Source organism: Sus scrofa, chromosome 15 (genome assembly GCF_054392235.1).
Source record: "Sus scrofa isolate SSC_HxYL_T2T_F1_AM1 chromosome 15, Sscrofa_HxYL_maternal_Yorkshire_Landrace_v2.0, whole genome shotgun sequence".
NCBI classification, from domain to species: Eukaryota; Metazoa; Chordata; class Mammalia; order Artiodactyla; family Suidae; genus Sus; species Sus scrofa.
The window spans coordinates 138,935,874-138,955,241 of record NC_139397.1 but is presented as its reverse complement, the minus strand read 5'-3'; the positions used below and the strand labels follow the sequence as shown (position 1 = coordinate 138,955,241).

Sequence of the window (19,368 nt, the reverse complement as noted above, 5' to 3'; positions counted from 1 at the left end):
GGAGATTTAGTTTTTAACTTCTTCCTTTATTTTGGCAAGTGTCTGAGTGACTTGAGTTTATAAAATACCTTTTGATTTGATTTGATTTGATTTGATTTGATTTGATTTGATTTGATTTTTGTGGTCTTTTCTAGGTCCACACCTGTGGCATATGGAGGTTCCCAGGCCAGGGGTCTAATCGGAGCTGTAGCTGCCAGCCTACACCACAGCAATGCAGGATCCAAGCGGCACCTGTGACCTTCACCACAGCTCACGGCAACGCTGGATCCTTAACCCACTGAGCGAGGCCAGGGATCGAACCCACAACTTCACAGTTCATAGTCGGATTCATTACCCACTGAACCACGATGGGAACTCCACAACATTTTTATTGAGATATAATTCACATACCATAAAACTCACCCTAAATGTAGAGTTTGGGGGTTTTTCAAATATTCAGAGAGTTGTACTATAGTCACCACAATCCAATTTTACTTTTATTTTTTTAGGGCCACATCCACATGGCATGTGGAGATTCCCAGGCTAGGAGTTGAATCAGAGCAGCAGCTGCTGGCCTACACCACAGCCACAGCAATGCTGGACCCGAGCCGCCACTGTGACCTACACCACAGCTCAGGGCAATGCCGATCCTTAACCCACTGAGCGAGGGCAGGGATCACACCTGCCACCGCATCGTTCCTAGACGGATTTGTTAACCGCTGAGCCACCATAAGAACTTCCGCCACAAGCCAATTTAAGAACATAGGCCTCATCACAAAAGAAACCCCGTACCCACTAGCAGGGATTCCCTTGGTGAGGAATCTGGAGATTTTTTTGATCAGTGTTTGAATATTCCTGGATTTGAGAGGTTTCACACCAACTCCAACCACATGCGATGACAGCAACTTCCTGACTTCTTGCCTCTTCCTGTCCTCTGTCCTTGCTTCACCCTGCACACCTACACTTTCCTGTCAGCCCTGCCCCTGCTTTCTGCTCTTTTACCCCATCAAGTGAATTTAAAGGTTTGACCCTTCAGTATGAGAATCGGCGATGCTCACGGTTTGGCTGCAATTCTCTTGTTTGTATTGACCCCCAAGTCCAAGTTAATTCAGCCTTGTCAAGGTATCGGAAAAGGAAAATCATTTGATCCAGGGTGAAATATCACACCCACGCATTGATAACTTGGGCGCAGAACACATTTATTGGTCAAAACTTTACAAACCGAGAGCTTTCAAAAAGTGCACAGCCACACATACAATATAGAAAACAGAAAACTTCACCACCATCTCCTACAAAGAGGTTAACAAGTATCAAACGGTTATTCCTTAGTTTTGAATACTATAAAGGAGGCAGGCTCTTGGAGAATTTTCTATTTTTACTTAGAGATGTAAGTTATTTCCTTAGAAAAATACCAAGAAAGTCAGATAATCATTTGAACTCACTGCATGTCTTGGAGGAACACGAGTGAGGAGGGTACAGGAAAAGGAAAAGTCACCAGATAAATCTCCAGCCAGATGTCATTACCATGGCAGAAAAAGCCAGGCAGTGACCATAGAGACAGAGCCAGAAGAAATCTTGGAGACGGTTCACTCCTAACTCTATTTACGTAGGAAGCCCCTGGGTCCAGGTCACTGGGCCAGTTAGGGCAAGTCCAGAGGCTGAAGGATGATTTGAACACAGAAGCCTGAGAAGTAGAAAAGGCTGGAGTTTTCTCTGGTCGTGTCAACCCATAAAAGAGGGTTTAAAATCCAACCAGAGGAGTTCCTGTCATGGTTCAGCAGTAATGAACCCATCCATGAGGATGTAGGTTCGATCCCTGGTCTCCTTCAGTGGGTTAAGGATCCAGCTTCACCATGAGCTGTAGTATGTTGCAGATGCGACTTGGATCCAGCATTGCTGTGGCTGTGGTGTAGGCAGGCAGCTGCAGCTCCAATTAGATCCCTAGCCTGGGAATTTCCATATGCTACATGTGTGACCCTAAAAAGACCAACAACAACAACAAAAAAAGAAGAAATCCTACCAGGCTCCAAGTTGGTCTGCAAATGGAATAGGAAAGAAACACACACTCCTTGGGAATACAACAAAAGGAAGATTTATCTTTATTCTCAAGAGAGCCTAAGATCATTCTTAACCAGAATCTAAGAGCTATTTTAAAAAATTTTTTAAAGCAGCTATGACAATGCAACTAAATAAGGCTGGATCCAGAATGTCTCTGGACTTGGGGCTGTCCATAGGTGACAGAAGCTCTGCTTGCACCTTTGTATGAGTAGTGGGGTTACTTTGGTGACATTAATGATAGCAACACAGCTGAGAGGAAAGACTCTGGCAAGGTCTGTCACTCTCCCTAGGCAGGAGGCACCTTGCCCTACCCTGCTGCTCTGATATATAAGGCTTCAGTGGCTAAGCGTGTTGTTGGAATCTTGGACTTTGCCCAGGCTGTATCCCCAAAATAGCTCTTGCATAAGGGAAAATCAACAATGCCGTGTACTGATCTCAAGAAAGAAAAATAGCCTCAATCTCAATAATACAGAGTTTGCTGCCTTACGTGTTGTTTTTTATTGTACTCTGTTTTTGATACTTTCGCTTTATAGGAGGATTGTTGGTTGATTAATCAACAGTCATGGGAGAGCAGGACCTCCTGTTTAATCTATAACACGAAGTTAGTTCCAATCCATATTAAACCTCACTGGGGTTCAACCGCTTCATCAGCAGAAGGAATAACTGACAGGCTATGACATCCCTTCCGACTCTCAAATTTGGCTTCCATGGCACCGTCCATCAAACTGCCAGGTTAGTGCCACAAGCATTCATGGAGAGGCATGAAAGTCTATCCTCTCGGGGCCAGGATCAAAACTCACACAAGACAGCGATTCTGCCAGGAGGAACTCACCATCCCATGACTGATCTATGGATTGAGATCAACTTTCTTCTTATATAAGATAGTAAGGCACCAAGCTGAAGGTGTTTGGGAAGGAGCCATTAAAATAACTAAAATATAAGGCATTAGAGAAATCCCTTTGTTTCAAGCATCAAGAACTGCTGCTGTGTTTGCTACCCTAGACAAACCAGAGTAACTAGCTGGTTGTTTTGAAGGTGCCTGGTTTTTCTCCTCTAAAAAGATACTCAAATTCTATTTGAAGGAACTCTCCCAGCCCCACAAATAGATATTTTATCACTTAGTTTTAAAAACAAATGTGAGAACGAGCAACCTTGGGCTGTTGGCAAAAACCAACCAAATGACAAAGCCCATCAATACTGTCTCTTATTTTAGAGGAAAAGAAGACAGAGGTTAACACACCCCACACTTATTTTCGTATTTATCACAAACTTGGTGATCTGCACCAGTGAGGTAGTTTGGAATCAAGGTAAAGTTATGGAAATAAGGACAATGAATCCAGACTCCACTTCCTGAGCTTCCCAGGACAGAAGTGTAACTTGAGGAAAGTAGGGGTTTTACACATAACCCGACACTCACAATAAAGTCACAGATGTCCCTGAAGTAGACAGACTTTGATTGTTTTCACGGTCATGGTGAAGAGTTTGTATAAATCACAAAACATCCCTCATCCTGGTTCCCCGTGGGTCAGAGCGAAACTGGCTGGCTTTCCCAAGCACCAAAGCTGCAGCTTTCTTGTGAGTGTAATAGACCTGGCAGGGTAGAGACAACTTCAAGATTTCTAGCTGCAAGACAAAGGAAATGACTCAGCCTGCACCCAGTGTGCAAAGGAAACACAGGAGAAAGAAATGTCCAAATCCGACAGCATAAATGCACAATTTCTCTCCCGGCCCAGCTTCTCTCCCGGTGTTCTGAGGTTATTTTTGTTGTTGTTTTGGTGTCATTGTTTTACTGTTTAAATTTTATATGCAATTACAGATTAGAAGAGAACCTTTAAAATGGAGAGCTCCATCAAAATATACTACTAAATGCAATTCATGACTCACGTTTATGTTGCAGCAAAAATTCAGAACATTCGTTTGCAACCTGTAGGACTATATGGAACTGATGCTTTGAGTTTATGAAAGGACTTCTAGGGAGTTCCCATCATGGCTCAGTGGTTAACAAATCCAACTAGGAACCATGAGCTTGAGGGTTCAATCCCTGGCCTCGCTCAGTGGGTTAAGGATCTGGCATTGCCATGAGCTGTGGTGTAGGTTGCAGATGCGGTTCAGATCCCAAGTTGCTGTGGCTCTGGCGAAGGCCAGCAGCTGTAGCTCTGATTAGACCCCTAGCCTGGGAACCACCATATGCCTCGGGTGCAGCCCTAGAAGATACAAAAAAAAGAAAAAAATGTATGAAAGGACTTCTTGGCCTGGCTGGATTTAGACCTTTGGAGACCCTAAGAAAGGAAGAGGTAAACTCCCTAATACGTACTTAAAAATAAGATTTTGTGCAGGCCAAGAATTAAAGTTGCTGATGTCTAGATTTTGTAATGGCAAAATTCTAGATAAATTCATCAGAGCAGAACTTTTCGCATTTTTCAGTGCCTCTGCTTTACCCTATATGGGCTTTCACTGTTTTCTAGGTGATGCAGTGGAAGTTAGTGGTCAGTCAGGCCCTGACACTACTGAGTGTGAGATTAAAAGTCATACCTTTGCGAAACTGCGAAAAGACTGTGTCATGAGATTTTCATAAACTGCTCCAAAGGAATGAAAATCATGGGTTTTATAATTATATAAAGGCCTTTAGTTGCTGTGGTTATCTGGGCCACAGAGTCTTCTGAAATACTGTCTTGTGACCAGCTAGGGTATAATTTTATGTAAGTGGAGCTTCTTTTACATTTGTTTGGTATTGAGTAATACCCCAAAGGACTTATAGTCAAATTAGCCACATCTACCAAAATGTGTCCTATTTCCTGCTTTGACCAAAAAAAAAAAATTTTTTTTGTCTTTTTAAGGCCATGGGTCAATGGACTCCTGGACTGCTCTACAACATGAAGCCAGAGGGATGCTGGCCAAAAAGTCCTATATGGAACAATTGAGAAGGTTCACTTTTTTGTGTGTGAAATCCTTTTCTACTCAAGACATTACCCAGCATGAGTCTGTTTTACTGTTGCTAAACCCTATTTGGGCTCTAGCCCATGGCTTGATGTTTTAAAAATCAGGGGCTTTAACACATATTACCAATAAGTTATAACAACTCAAGGTAGTTGCCCCCAGATATGGAGAATGGAGGAGATGATTGGGAAACTAGACATTCTCTTACTTATTGAATAATTAATTACCTAAGGCTTAGAGACTGAGTCTCAGCAACCTCCTTCTGACTTGCTCCTGAGAAACTAACCTGCGGCATTGTCAAGTACTGGCATGGGACCATCAGCCCTAGCAAGTTATCTCCTCAAAATGGGTCTTTTCCTAGAATTGGTGGCATCCTATAGCATAGCTTTAAAGACACATCACCTCCTGGCAAAGCTTATGTGTTCACCTAGGAATACATTCATGAAACAAGGACTTATTTCATGTCTACCAAGCGTCACGAGCTGACCCAGGCCCTGGGGGACATCAGGGAACAGAAGGGAAGACTCACGCTCTCTTGGACCTAACGTTCTGGTTCCCAGGAGAATCATGTAACCTGTGTCAGCCATGAACCAGTCACATCTCACTAGAGCGGGCACTTTCTCTCAGAGCTCACCTTACCGGAAGAGGCCTTAAGGGAAGAAAATTAAAACCATTTCTATTACCGTGAAAATCTTTTGGAATTTCAAGTCTTAAACATGTCAAAAGCATGTCCTCCAAGAGACCTCTTTGCCTGTAGTAAGTGAATGTATTTCTAAGAAAATGACAAGGATGAGTATTTCTAAATATGATTAGAAGAGAGAAGACATAGTCCTCTCCACATGGGTTTCCATACGGTAGATTCAGTCCATTTCCAAAATGGCAAAAAAAAAAAACCTCTGTAATATTGTGTAAAAATGCATTGGTTGATATGACCTAAAGGACCAAATGAACTAAGTCTTAAAGTCATATTACTGGCTAACGAGTGGTCTGTTCAAGCAGGAAAAAAAAAAAAATGCCTCTAGCTCTACATGGCAAATTATTTTACATACTGTTTCGTAAATGTTCCAGCTGTGCTAAACAACAGCTGTTGTACTCAGCAAAACCACATTAAATTATTGTGATATTTAGTAAAAGAGTCTAATTCTTTTTTGAAGCTGCCATTTTTTTAAAGCACATGTATAATTATAAACCTTTTCTTAACTTGTAAAACAAGTTTTATCTTCCTCCAGAAAGAAGACTTTTGAAAAGGCTGCAATCATCTCCAACTTTACCATACAGTCGCCCACCGGATTTTTAGTTACCACAGACAAAAACCAACATCTGTCACCATACAAAATATCTCTCAGTTACAAATCTGATTGCACAGTCAAAGAAAAAAGTAACTTATTTAAATTATTTGTTCTTGCAAAGCGATGTTCTCTAGCCCTCTTGTATGCGTCTAAGAGAAGAGTTATCTAAAAATGAGAGTTTCATGCTCTGGAATACCGTATTTCCCTTTGTGCGCCTCAAATAATTTCCTTAGCTCCTCCATGTAGGTCTGATGCAACTCTTCAATCTGCTCTGAGGTTGGGTGCAGGGTCTGAGGAACAGGGATGGGGCGGCCCACTGCAAAAAACAGAGAATACATCATGCAGAAGAAACCAAAGCCACTCCACCACAGACTCCTGTCTCTAATGGACAGCCCTAGAAAGATCGGCCCAATCAGAATACGTCAGGCCTGCCAGCACCCCTCCTTTTTCATTTTACTGGCTGCCTGCAGTGGTCACACCACCCCTTTTGATAACAAATAAAGAGCGTTCCTTCTCAGCAGACGCTGGATTGTCAGGACCTTGGTGGTTTTGACTTTGAGTCAAATGAACTACTGTGCTGACTGCAGCTGTACGAGGACAGAGCTGTGTGTGTGCACGTCACCAGCTCACTCCCTCGGGTACAGCTGACAGCCAGACCACAGTGCCCTATTATCCCTACCCGGGAAATCTTGAATCATGAGATCCTGGCTCTTTGTAATGTCATCCTAAAAAAATGAAAAGAATATGTATCTTCACTGCTAAGCGTCTGTACCAGAAAACACACTTAATTCATAAGGATGCCACTGTTTGGAACAGTGGAAAACAAAAGCAACCAAAAGTTTCAATAGAAAGATTATTAAGTGAACCACAGACCATTCATTCAATAGAATCCTTGGCAACAAATTTTTTTTTAAATAATATTTTTCAACTATGTATGGTGACATATAAAATAGACTTAAGGTGGTGATCATTTTACCATATGTACAAATATCAACTCAACACTTGAAACTAAGCTGCTATATGCGACTATATCTCAGCTGAAAAAATGAAATAATCATGTGTACACATACACAGATGGCTAAAATGTAGCAGGTAGGGGGAAAGTTGTAAAATAATATAGTACGATTCTATTTATTTAAAAAAATTCCAGAAGTTCCTGTCGTGGCACAGTGGTTGACGAATCTGACTAGGAACCATGAGGTTGCAGGTTCGATCCCTGGCCTCGATCAGTGGATTAAGGATCTGGCGTTGCCCTGAGCTGTGGTGTAGGTCGCTGACGCAGCTCAGATCCCGAGTTGCTGTGGCTCTGGCGTAGGCCGGCGGCTACAGCTCCGATTCAACCCCTAGCCTGGGAACCTCCATATGGCAAGGGAGCAGCTCAAGAAAAGGGCAAAACGACAAAAAAAAAAAAAAAAATTCCATTTCTAGGTGCATTAGAAACTTTTAGTGTAGCAAGAAAGTCTGCCAAGAAAGACTGATAACCATTACCTGTTACCTGGAGGGAGGGAGGGAGAAAGAGATGGGGGAGCTTACATTTTATCTGCATTGTATGAATTTTCTATAAGAGAAGGCATTGGTGTTACCCGTATAATTAACAATGAAGCAATTTTTTGTTGTTGTTGTTGTTGTTGTTTTGTTGTTGTTGCTATTTCTTGGGCCGCTCCCGCGGCATATGGAGGTTCCCAGGCTAGGGGTTGAATCGGAGCTGTAGCCGCCGGCCTACGCCAGAGCCACAGCAACACGGGATCCGAGCCGCGTCTGCAACCTACACCACAGCTCACGGCAACGCCGGATCGTTAACCCACTGAGCAAGGGCAGGGACCGAACCCGCAACCTCATGGTTCCTAGTCGGATTCTTTAACCACTGCGCCACGACGGGAACTCCTGAAGCAATTTTTTAAAACCTAGAAACTTCTACGTCTTTTAAGGCATTTGTATAATAAATAACTTTTAGCTCACTCGTCTCAGATTTTAATAAAAGACTAGATACAGTGGCTCCAGCATCTGCTCTCCTGGGTCCTCTGTGCTACTCACTGCGCCCTCTGCTGGGCTGATGCTGATACTGACGCCAAGAGTTGAACATGTACCTGATGTTCAATGACCCCTGGGCAGAAAAATGCTTCTTATTACCTTTGATTAGCGTGGGCGTGAGGTCAAATGGGGCTGCAGGTAACAGAACAGTGCTCCTAGGGTTTCCACTGGCTACCCGGGGACTCCCCCTGCTACATCCAAGGCCCAGTCCATGCCAATAACAAAAGGTGGTTACTTAAGAGGAAACCAGAGGAAGAAGGAAGTGATAAATAACACAGTAAAAGGAAGTGTGACAACAGTATGGGAAGTGAGGGAGCACAGAGAAGGGCGTGATATACACACATAAAACACACACACATATCATAAGGTGTTCTATATATGTGTTCTAACTACACAAAGTTATACATGATCTAGGATATACATCTCCTCATCGCAACGTTAATAGTCTCAAATTCCTAACTTTTTAACCAGATTTAGCCTCAAGAAGCTTATGTGCAGTTCTCCTTGATAGCCTGGATGTCAAACTTAGATATAGTAGACATGCGTCCTTTGTAATTCAACATAACCATCTTGCTTTCAGTTGTGGTTGAAATACAGGCTAAGAGAGGCTGATGTGACGGGGGCTGCTGTTGCACAAGAAGCACGGGGCTGGAACTGACCAGATCCAGCGCTAACTCACCAGCAGGTACCCCAAGCTAGGAACTACCTTCCTCTCTGGCCTTAATTTTCACCTGTACAGGATAACAGCATAACTGATCCTGAAGCTTCCTTCTAGCTCTGAACTTCATCATTTTTTGAGGGGAAAACAAACAAACAAACAGCAATTTATATGCAATTAAGAAAGCTACCTGCAGACCTACTAACAAGTTCATGGCTTTATAGAAATAGCTTCTGTTTTCTTCGTGAAATCTTCCCAAGGAGAGGTCAGGCACAACTATTCCTGGTGGAAGCTGGGACTTACAAAGAGATAACAGCAGTCTAAGAAGATGAAGCATGTTGTTCCTGGCTTACCTCAGTTAGGATTTGTGAAGTCTGGATTTTTTGTTTTAATGGCCACACCTGCGCCATGTGGAAGTTCCCTGGCCAGGGACTGGATCCAAGCCACAGCTGTGACCTACTCCATACCTGCAGCAGCACAGGATCCTTTAACCCACTGTGCAGGGCCAGGGATCAAATCTGTGCCTCCACAGCTGCCTGAGCTGCTACAGTTGGATTCTTAAGCCAGTGCCACAGCAGGAACTCCAATTCTGAATTGTTAATTGAGTCTTATTTCCTATGAGCTCTCCTCCAGTTAATTTCAATCCTGTTGCTTTCCTAGTGATGGTTTTATTATATTTCAGAGAGTTCTTCTAGAGAGCTCAAACATACTTATATGTATTGAATTTATCACCATAAGACTTTTCCCTTTAAACTGTGAGAAAGACACAGTCATACTTGTCTTGTTTCTAAAATACATGCACATAGGAGTTCCCGTCATGGCTCAGTGGTTAATGAATCTGACTAGGAACCATGAGGTTGCGGGTTCGATCCTTGGCCTTGCTCAGTGGGTTAAGGATCCAGCGTTGCCGTGAGCTGTGGTGTAGGTCGAAGATGCAGCTCAGATCTTGTGTTGCTCTGGCTCTGGCGTAGGCCGTCGGCTATAGCTCCGATTCAACCCCTAGCCTGGGAACCTCCATATGCTGTGGGAGCGGCCCAAGAAAATGGCAAAAAGACAAAAAATAAGAATAAAAATAAATAAAAAATAAAATACATGCACACACACACACACACACACACGGAGGAAATTAAAGATTCCATCACTCCTGCCCTCATTAATAAGTGAACCCCAAACTGGACTTCCCATTGTAGTGCAACAAACCCAACTAGTATCCATGAGGTGTGGGAATCCCTGGCCTTGCTCAGTGGGTTAAGCATCCAGCCTTGCCATGAGCTGTGGTGTAGGTCGAAGATGCTGCTGGAACTCCACGTTGCTGTGGCATAGACCAGCAGCTGCAGCTCCAACTCAAAAACAAGCCCGGGAACTTCCATGTGCCACGGGTACAGCCCTAAAAAGACGAAAATAAAATAAAATAAATGAACCCCCAACTGGATTAGAGATTAAGAAACCTTTCTCAATTACCTTTTAGGGATAAAGACAGAGGTAACAAAACAAAAACTTGCAAATCTGCCAAGAGTCCCAAGTCCTAGAAGATCAGGATTCCTTCTCTCTGCGACACGATTTTTAACTACTCAGAAGAAGAAAGTTGTTTTCAACCTAAGACTAAGTCACAAACTGCAGCATGACTGCTTTTTACAACACAAAGGAAAAAAAACAGCTGCATCGGGCTGCTCTTGGAGGTAGAACTCCTTGCCTTGGAAAAATCAGCTAATATCCACTTGCGGTTAGAGTTGGGAATCTCAGCTCTTGTTTATGTTTCAGTGCTTTTTATAGCTGGCATGCTCCTTTGTTCCTTTCTCTAATTCCATCCAGCAATTCAAAATGAATGATGTCACTATCGCCTTACACAACAGTCTTGCTCTATTTTGCTGTGCTGTGCTGTATTTACCTATGATGAAGAATGAGCAGCTTTGGGAACTATTGTATTTCCAGCTGGAGAAGAGCTTGGAGATGGGCATTACTCTCTTCTTGTGGAGGCAAGGAGTAGATCTTTCACAATAAGTCTTTGTTCTAGCTTTCTGTAATCATGAAAAGTCTGCATAGTTCTCTAACGATCTCACACAGAACTTACTTTTTCTCTACATCCTGCATGGCTGTACACTAGAGATACCAGGCAGAGAGCTGGGCAGAGGGGCGTGGCGAAGGGTCAAGACCTGGGTTCAAGGGCAACCTCTGGCTTATGGTGGAGTCTCAGAAGATGCCCAATGTAAGCATGCCCAAATGTAAGCATGTGTGTATAGATACGTGTGTGTATGTCTGCATGTATGTGTTCACGCGCGCGTGTGTGCACACACACACTCTCATGAATATTTACTGAGCACTTAATAACCACATTTAATGTGGTGTTATACCAGACACCACACTAAAATCCCCTTAATATTATTATCCCCTTTTATCCCTACTTTACAAATAAAATTTAAACTAGGTTCCCCTTCCTTCCTTTCTATTCCAGAAAATCCCTTAGCCTGCTTTTCCCCCACCAGGAATAGGATGATTTGAAACAAAATGGACTACTTTTGTCCTCAAGTGGTTCCAAACCGGTTTTATTTAAAGAAGGTACATTCCCTTCTCTAACTTTTTCATCAAAAAAAAAATTTTTTTTTTCAGTAATTCCCATTGCGGCTCAGCAGGTTATGAACCTGACTGGTATCCATGAGGATGTGCGTTCGATCCCTGACTTGGCTCAGTGGGTTAAGGATCCTGTGTTGCCACAAGCTGTGGTGGAGGTCACAGATGTGGCTCGGTACCCATGTTGCTGTGCTGTCGCGTAGGCTGGCAGCTGCAGCTCCAGTGTGATCCCTAGCTTAGGGACTTCCATACGCTGCAGCGGCAGAACTAAGAAAAAAAAAATTCAAACCTACAGAAAAAATAATGCAATCGGTACTTGTATGCCCTTCCCCTACACTCACCAATTTTAAATATTTTGCACACAAATGCACACATACAACATGTATATGGCTAATACACATTAGTATTATTTTTATTTATTGCCTTTTTAGAGCTGCACCTGTGGCACATGGAAACTCCCAGGCTAGGGGTAGAATTGGAGGTACAGCTCCAGGCCTATGCCACAGCCACAGCCACATGGGATCCGAGCCATGTCTACAACCTACACCACAGCTCAACAGCAATGCCAGATCCCCAACCCACTCACCAAATGAGGCCAGGGATTGAACCCGCATCCTCAGGGACACTAGTCAGATTCATTTCCGCTGTACCACAACAGGAACTCTGTATTATTTTTATAGAACCATTTGAAAGCAGACATCATTGATTTGATCATGTTCTCATCCCTAAATATTTTAGCATGTATACCCAAGAACAAAAACCCTGTCCTATATAACACACCATCATAGTCACTTCCAAGGAGTTTAACCTCCATGCAACATTATTTTGTACTTCATCTACCTTCAACTTAATCAGCTGTCTCAATAATATCCTTTATAGCTGTTTCCTCCCAATCCACCACAGTTGTTTTTTTAATTTAATTTTTTTGGTCTTTTTAAGGCTGCACCCACAGCACACGGAGTTTCCCAGGCTAGGGGTCCAGTTGGAGCTGGAGCCGCTGGGCTATGCCACAGCCACAGCAACACGGGATCCAAGCCCCATCTGCAACCTACACCACAGCTCGCAGCAATGGCGTATCCTTAACCCACTGAGCAAGACCCACATCCTTATGGATACTAGTTTGGGTTCATTAACTGGTAACTACGATGGGAACTTCTTAAAAATGAAAAACAATTTTTAAAAATTTTTATGACCCCAGACATGGCATATGGAAGTTCCTAGGCCAGAGATCAAATCCAAGCTGCAGCTGCAACCTACATGACAGCTGCAGCAACACCAGATCCTTAGTCCACTGTGCTGGGCCAGGGATTGAACCTGCGCTTCTGCAGTGACCCAAGCCTCTTCAGTCAAATTCTTAATCCAAGGCACCACAGCAGAAACTCCAAGTATTCTCTCCTTTTGGTCTTTGACAACATTGATTTTTCTGAAGAATCCAGACCACGAGTTTTCTACAATGTCACTCAACCAGAATTTGTCTGATTATTTCCTCATGGTTTGATTCAGATTAACATTTTGGCAAGAATGTTTACAAAGAGAAATTGAAACACTATTGGATATCCCTTAACAACCTGCTCAGGAAGCATTCTACTCTGTTTACCAACCCTCACTCGCCTAGCACCTGGGAGGTACAAACAGCTTTCCCATGTATTGTGTCATCTAAGCCCCAAGGTCACCCTGAAAAGATGGGACAGTTTGAACAGTCTCCTCTTGAAGCTGTAAAATCTGAGGCTCAGAGAAGATAAATGAAGCATTCAAAATCACCCCAAAGCCACACCACTTCCTTCTGTATATTTGGCTAGTATGTAATAAACATCTTCTTAATGTCAGTATTGATTTCTGTGCACAGCTGATACATGAGTGTTAGTGGCAGCCGTCATGTCAGGTGTTATAGGGATTGTTTGCATTTTTTCAGTGTCGCCATAAGAATAAAAATGAAATAAACACTTCTGTCACATCCATAATCAAAAGATAAGCTCAGACTATTCACAATAGCCAAGACATGGAAGCATCCTAAATGTCCGTCGACAGATGAATGAATTAAGATGTGGTACATATACTCAATGGAATACTACTCAGCCATAAAAAAAGAACAAAGTAATGCCATTTGTAGCAACATGGATGCAACTAGAGATTCTCATACTAAGTGAAGTAAGTCAGAAAGAGAAAGATAAATACCATATGATATCATTTATAAGTGGAATCTAAAATACAGCACAAATGAGCATAGCTCCGGTGGCATAATTGGTTAGTGTGCAGTACTTACAAAATACGGCACAAATGAGACTATCTATAAAACAGAAACAGACTCACAGACATAGAAAGCAGACTTGTGGTTGCCAAGGGGTGTGAGGGAGGGAGTGGGATGGACTGGGAGTTTGGGGTTGGTCGATGCAAACTATTATACATAGGATGGATAAGCAATGAGGTCCTGCTGTATAGCCCAGGGAACTATATCCAGGCGGTTGGAATTGATCATGATGGAAGACAAAATTGGATTCTATCTTTAGTTCTATAACAATATTTTTAAAAGTAATCAATTCCCATTCAAGTGGAAAATACAGTCATTTCATAAATAAAAGGCATGCTGTATGTGAAGCTCAAATAACATCTATAGGACTACAGGAAGTCCTTACTCAAAGCTACTTTAGTAACAATAAACATTGCTCAAAATAAGGTAATCCTTTTACTCAATTTAACAAGCCTCTAGTCTCTGCTGTACATACCAACAGTATGGATGGGTTTCCTATAGGGCATCAGGCCAAAATTGTATTGAAAAATTCCTCTGGCATGGAACAGTGGCAAAGCAAACCCCATGATCTTCTGTAGTTTCTCCTGCACAGTTCGAAGCCAGGAGCCTTCAGGGTTGCTAATTTGTTTAAACAGCTCATTTTCACCAAAAGAAAACACGGGCACCAAATAAGCACTGCAAATGATAAGAGGGAAGAATGAGAATTTTGTTCTTGTTTTTGTTTTTGTCTTTTTGCCTTTTCTGGGGCTGCACCCTCAGCATATGGATGTTCCCAGGCTAGGGGTCTAATCGGAGCTGTAGCCACCAGCCTACGCCAGAGCCACAGCAACACCAGATCCAAGTGAGCACCACAGCTCACGGCAACACTGAATCCTTAACCCACTGAGCAAGGCCAGGGATTGAACCCGCAACCTCATGGTTCCTAGTCGGATTTGTTAACCACTGAGCCACAACAGGAACTCCCAAGAATGAGAATTTTCAATGAAAAGGATTTAAATATTCCATTCAGCCCAGCTGACTTTCCCAACAGATTCCTAACAATTTTTTAATGTTCCCAAGCCCCCCATATCACTAAGTTCATGTTCCATACATGGAAACTGACTTACACCTGAAGTACTTCAGTCTTAGCAATTTGTGGAATTTTATTCTATAGAAAAATCAAGATTCCAGGAAGCTTCTGTTTCATCTCTGGCTTTGGTCATGGTTCACTGGTTCATTTGGCTGGAAATTTACACTGAGTATATAAAATTTTGCCTTTTTTGTTTTGTCTTGGTTTTTTTCTTTTTAGGGCCACACCCATAGCGCATGGAAGCTCCCAGGCTAGGGGATGAATCAGAGCTGCAGCTGCCAGCCTACACCACAGCCATAGCAATGCAGGATCCGAGCCGCGTCTGCAACCTACACCACAGCTCACTGCAATACAGGATCTCTGACCCACTGAACAAGGGCAGGGATTGAACACGCATCCTCATAGATCCTAGTCAGGTTCATTACTGCTGAGCCACAATAGGAACTCCTTGTCTTGCTTTTAAAGACAAGTTGAATAGCTGGATCCCATGACATTGAACTAGGTTAGTGGGAAGGCTGGACTCCATTCCCCATAAATATTCATATCTATTTTCTTTGGAAAGCCAATTAGGATGTCTGTCTTTACATGCCAGAAAAATTACTTTACTTCTTTGTGTTCATGTAATAATGTGTTAACTTCCCTGACCCAGTTCCCTGAAGTGAAAAGCCACTTACCCATGGGTCAAGGCCATTTTCACAAATCCCTTCCGCTGGCGGATGAACAGAGTGAACTTTCCGGGATGGGCATCCAGGGATTCTTCTGCCCCCCCAAGCACGATGACGGAAATGTTCCCACCTCCTTTCTTTCGTAGCACGTGGGACACACTTTTCTTAGAAACTGAGACTGGCCCTCGGTGAATAAAACAGAAGACGTTAACTAATGACCCTTTAAAATATTTACCATAATATTCTATGGCACCAGCAAATATTTAACAAAATGTCCTATGCTGCTTATATTTGGAGCATTTTGCAGGTTTATCATTTTTTCACAGCCAAATCTTTGGGTAATCGATTCTGTTAATAAGATCTAACATTTTGGCAGGTGATGGGTTAGGTCTTTAAAATATCACTTGATCATTTCTAAGTCTACTACTTGTTTGGGTAGGTTGTGTACTGCTCAATTCTATAGACTCCATTCACATTGTATTATGGGTAAAAAGTGCCCCCAGAGTTGTTCAGTGCACAACATGCACAGCTGTATGTGGGGGTCTTGATCATACCCGGGCACATCCTTGCTCAGAACCCAAAAGTATATCCTCCAAGAGGCGGCACTGGATCTTCTGAACACACAATGGCTAGTTTTCAAATAGCCTATATGGATTCTTATTTCCCAAATGTGGATTTATAATGCAAATGGTTTCAAAAATGTAGACATTGGGAGTTCCCGTCGTGGCGCAGTGGTTAACGAATCCGACTAGGAACCATGAGGTTGCGGGTTCGGTGCCTGCCCTTGCTCAGTGGGTTAACAATCCGGCGTTGCCGTGAGCTGTGGTGTAGGTTGCAGACGCGGCTCGGATCCCGCGTTGCTGTGGCTCTGGCGTAGGCCGGTGGCTACAGCTCCTATTCAACCCCTAGCCTGGGAACCTCCATATGCCGTGGGAGCGGCCCAAGAAATAGCAACAACAACAAAAAAGACAAAAAGACCAAAAAAAAAAAAAAAATGTAGACATTGGCAAATAACCTACACCAATTGCCAGATCTGTGCACAGTTCCAAAATGTCTACTTTGACTTTGGTAAATTTTTTATTTAAGACATAGTTACATAATTGTTCAGTCTTTGTATCAGACTTTCCCATGTAAAAATAACTTTAAAGACTCCTTTTCAGATTTTAATTTTACTCTGTACCCTTGAAGAAAAATACTATGAACTCCTGAAGGAAAAGTATAAAGATGGAAACAAACCATGTACAATCTATATTTCAGAGATAACTGCTTTCTAATGTTTTATTACTTTCTTCCTTTCTTGATTTTATCCATTTTTTTAGTCATTAAGGAAGGTGTTAGCTTTATCAAGACATAGCACCTCATCTCTCAAAGGAAATTACTGGAGGGACATAAAATTAGGACAAGATTCTGAATGATCAGCCACTCTCTTAAGAGAAGATGCAGGAGATCTCTGGTGGCTCAGAAGATTAAAGATTTGGTGTTGTCACTGCTGTGGCTCAGGTTCTCTTCCTGGCCTCGAAACTTCTGCATGCCATGGGCATGGCCAAAAAATAATAGTAATAAAAATATCATTTAGGGAGTTCCCATTGTGGCTCAGCAGATTATGAACCCAACTAGTATCCATGAGGATGTAGGTTCAATCCCTGGCCTTGCTCAGTGGGTTAAGGATCCCGAGTTGTCGTGAGCTATGGTGTAGGTTGCAGATGTGGGCTCAGATCTGGCATTGCTGTGGCTGTGGCATAGGCCAGCAGCTGCAGTTCCGATTTGACCTCTAACCTGGGAACTTCCACATGCTCAGGTGCAGGCCTAAAAAGAAAAAAAAATAATTAATTAATAAATTAAGTATATCCTTTGCAGTTCCCTGGTAGCTCAGAAAGTTAGGGATCTGGTGTAACTGTGGTGGCTCAGATTGCTGCTGTGGCACTGGTCCTGGCCCAGGAACTTCTGCATGCTGCAGGTGCATGCAAAAAAAAAGAAAGAAAGAGAGAAGATTCAGGAGTTCCTGTTGTAGCGCAGTGGTTAACGAATCCGACTAGGAACCATGAGGTGGCGGGTTCGATCCCTGGCCTTGCTCAGTGGGTTAACGATCTGGCGTTGCCGTGAGCTGTGGTGTAGGTTGCAGACGCGGCTCGGATCCCGCGTTGCTATGGCTCTGGCATAGGCTGGCGGCTACAGCTCCAATTAGACCCCTAGCCTGGGAACCCCCATATGCCGCAGAAGCGGCCCTAGAAAAGGGAAAAAGACAAAAAAAAAAAAAAAAAAAAAAAAAAAAGAAACAGAGAGAGAGAGAGGATGCAGAGGAGGGTGGGTTAGAGGGTAGAAAACCTGAGCCCAGACGGGTATGAACTTTCACTGAGCTCAAGGCATGGCCATTCTGCTCTGCATGCCTTGAGAGCCGGAGGCATCACTTCCATTGGAATGAGGGCCTCTGGGATTTCCAGACATGGGCAGTCTTCACTGATCTCTCGACTCTTCTCAGTTTTCTCCTTAGAATTCCTTTCTTCAGGCCATCCTTAAATGCTGCTATTTCTTAGGGCTGTTAGATACTGAACATTTACATTCTTCGAAAATTCATTTGTTGAAATCCTAATGCCCCCATACGATGGTATTAGGAGCTGGGGTCTTTGGTAATGGGGTCATGAGAGTTGGGCCCTCATGAATGGTATTGAAGTCATTATAGGAAGAGAAAGGGAGCTAGCATGCTGTTTCCACCAAGCAAAGATACGAGAAGATGCATGCCTGCAAACCAGAAGCAGACCACCACCAGACACAGGATCTGCCAGTGCCTCGATCCTGGACTTCCCAGACTTAAGACTGTGAGAAATACATTTCTATCACACCCAGTCTATGGTATTGTCTTATAGCAGCTAAACTAAGATGGGCTCCCTCAGTGTCTCCACTGCCTCTACACATGGATTCACATACCGCTTATGTGTGCTGTGTTCTCCCAAATCCACCACCTGCGAGTCCTTCCTCCTGAGCACCAGGCCCACACCTCCAGTAGCTCAAAAGACAGGCCTACCTGGACAGCTCAGAGACACCTCAAACCCCACGTTTCCCAACCTCGTGCATTTACTTCCTCCACAAAGTTGTTTTTCTTCCAACATGACCTATCAACGTGAGTGGGATCCTCGCCCAGCCAGTCACCCCGTCAGGAGTGTAGGAATGTAGATATCATCCCTACATGTCCCCCGCTTCTCAGCCACCATGCGGACTCATTACTCACTCACTCATTCATTCATTCCAGAACAACTACTGAGTACAATCTTGATATGATGACAAAATGCAGTTGCTGCTTTCATGAGGCTGAATCAGTCACTAAATCTTTGTTGAATCTACCAACTACTTTTCACATTGATGCCTCGTTTTGTATTTCCACCCCCATGGCCACTGTGCTAGTCTGGCCCTCATCACCTCTCCCTTGATCACTGACTGCAATAGGTTTGTCACAGTCTCCAGGCTCGCCCCCCTCCCACCCATCTCCCAGCTGCTGTCTGAATGATCTAACATGCAAAATCAAGTCTCTAGTTTGCTCAAAATCCCTGTTAGGTTTCTCATCAATAAGCTACAATAAAAAGCTGAGCGATAAAAAATCTACATAATAAAATCTAAAGTGTATAAGAGATAAGGCTGTTGTGATCACATCTCTGCTACCTTCTCACCATTAATGGGTAGACGGAAAGGAACATGAGCCTTGAGACACAGGGTGTGCTCTACCCGACACCTGCTGGGTGTGGATTCACCAAAATGGGCCAAGAGGAATGGGTTAGATGCCAGACTTACAAGAGCTTATAGCCACAGAAATCTTTTGGGTAAGAGCAAAACAGACACCTGTCAGCAAAGGACTTCTGAAACCCTATGGGTCC

The 19,368-nt window shown here is 43.2% G+C and overlaps 1 protein-coding gene across 6 annotated transcripts in view; it reads right to left on the bottom strand.

The window, feature by feature from the left end:
- MOGAT1 (monoacylglycerol O-acyltransferase 1) overlaps window positions 1–19,368 on the bottom strand; it is a 77,829-nt gene that overhangs the window by 36,930 nt on the left and 21,531 nt on the right. For 3 of the 6 annotated variants that reach the window (XM_084999075.1, XM_084999073.1, XM_084999076.1), the window contains exons 4-6: window positions 15,512–15,686; window positions 14,244–14,443; window positions 6,460–6,579 (exon numbers count right to left, since the gene is read on the bottom strand). In XM_084999075.1, the coding sequence (XP_084855201.1) occupies window positions 6,460–6,579; window positions 14,244–14,443; window positions 15,512–15,686 (495 nt within the window). Of the gene's footprint in view, window positions 1–1,157; window positions 3,661–6,224; window positions 6,580–14,243; window positions 14,444–15,511; window positions 15,687–19,368 lie in introns of those variants that run through there. The other 3 variants (XM_084999074.1, XM_084999077.1, XM_003133676.5) reach the window with 2 other exon arrangements.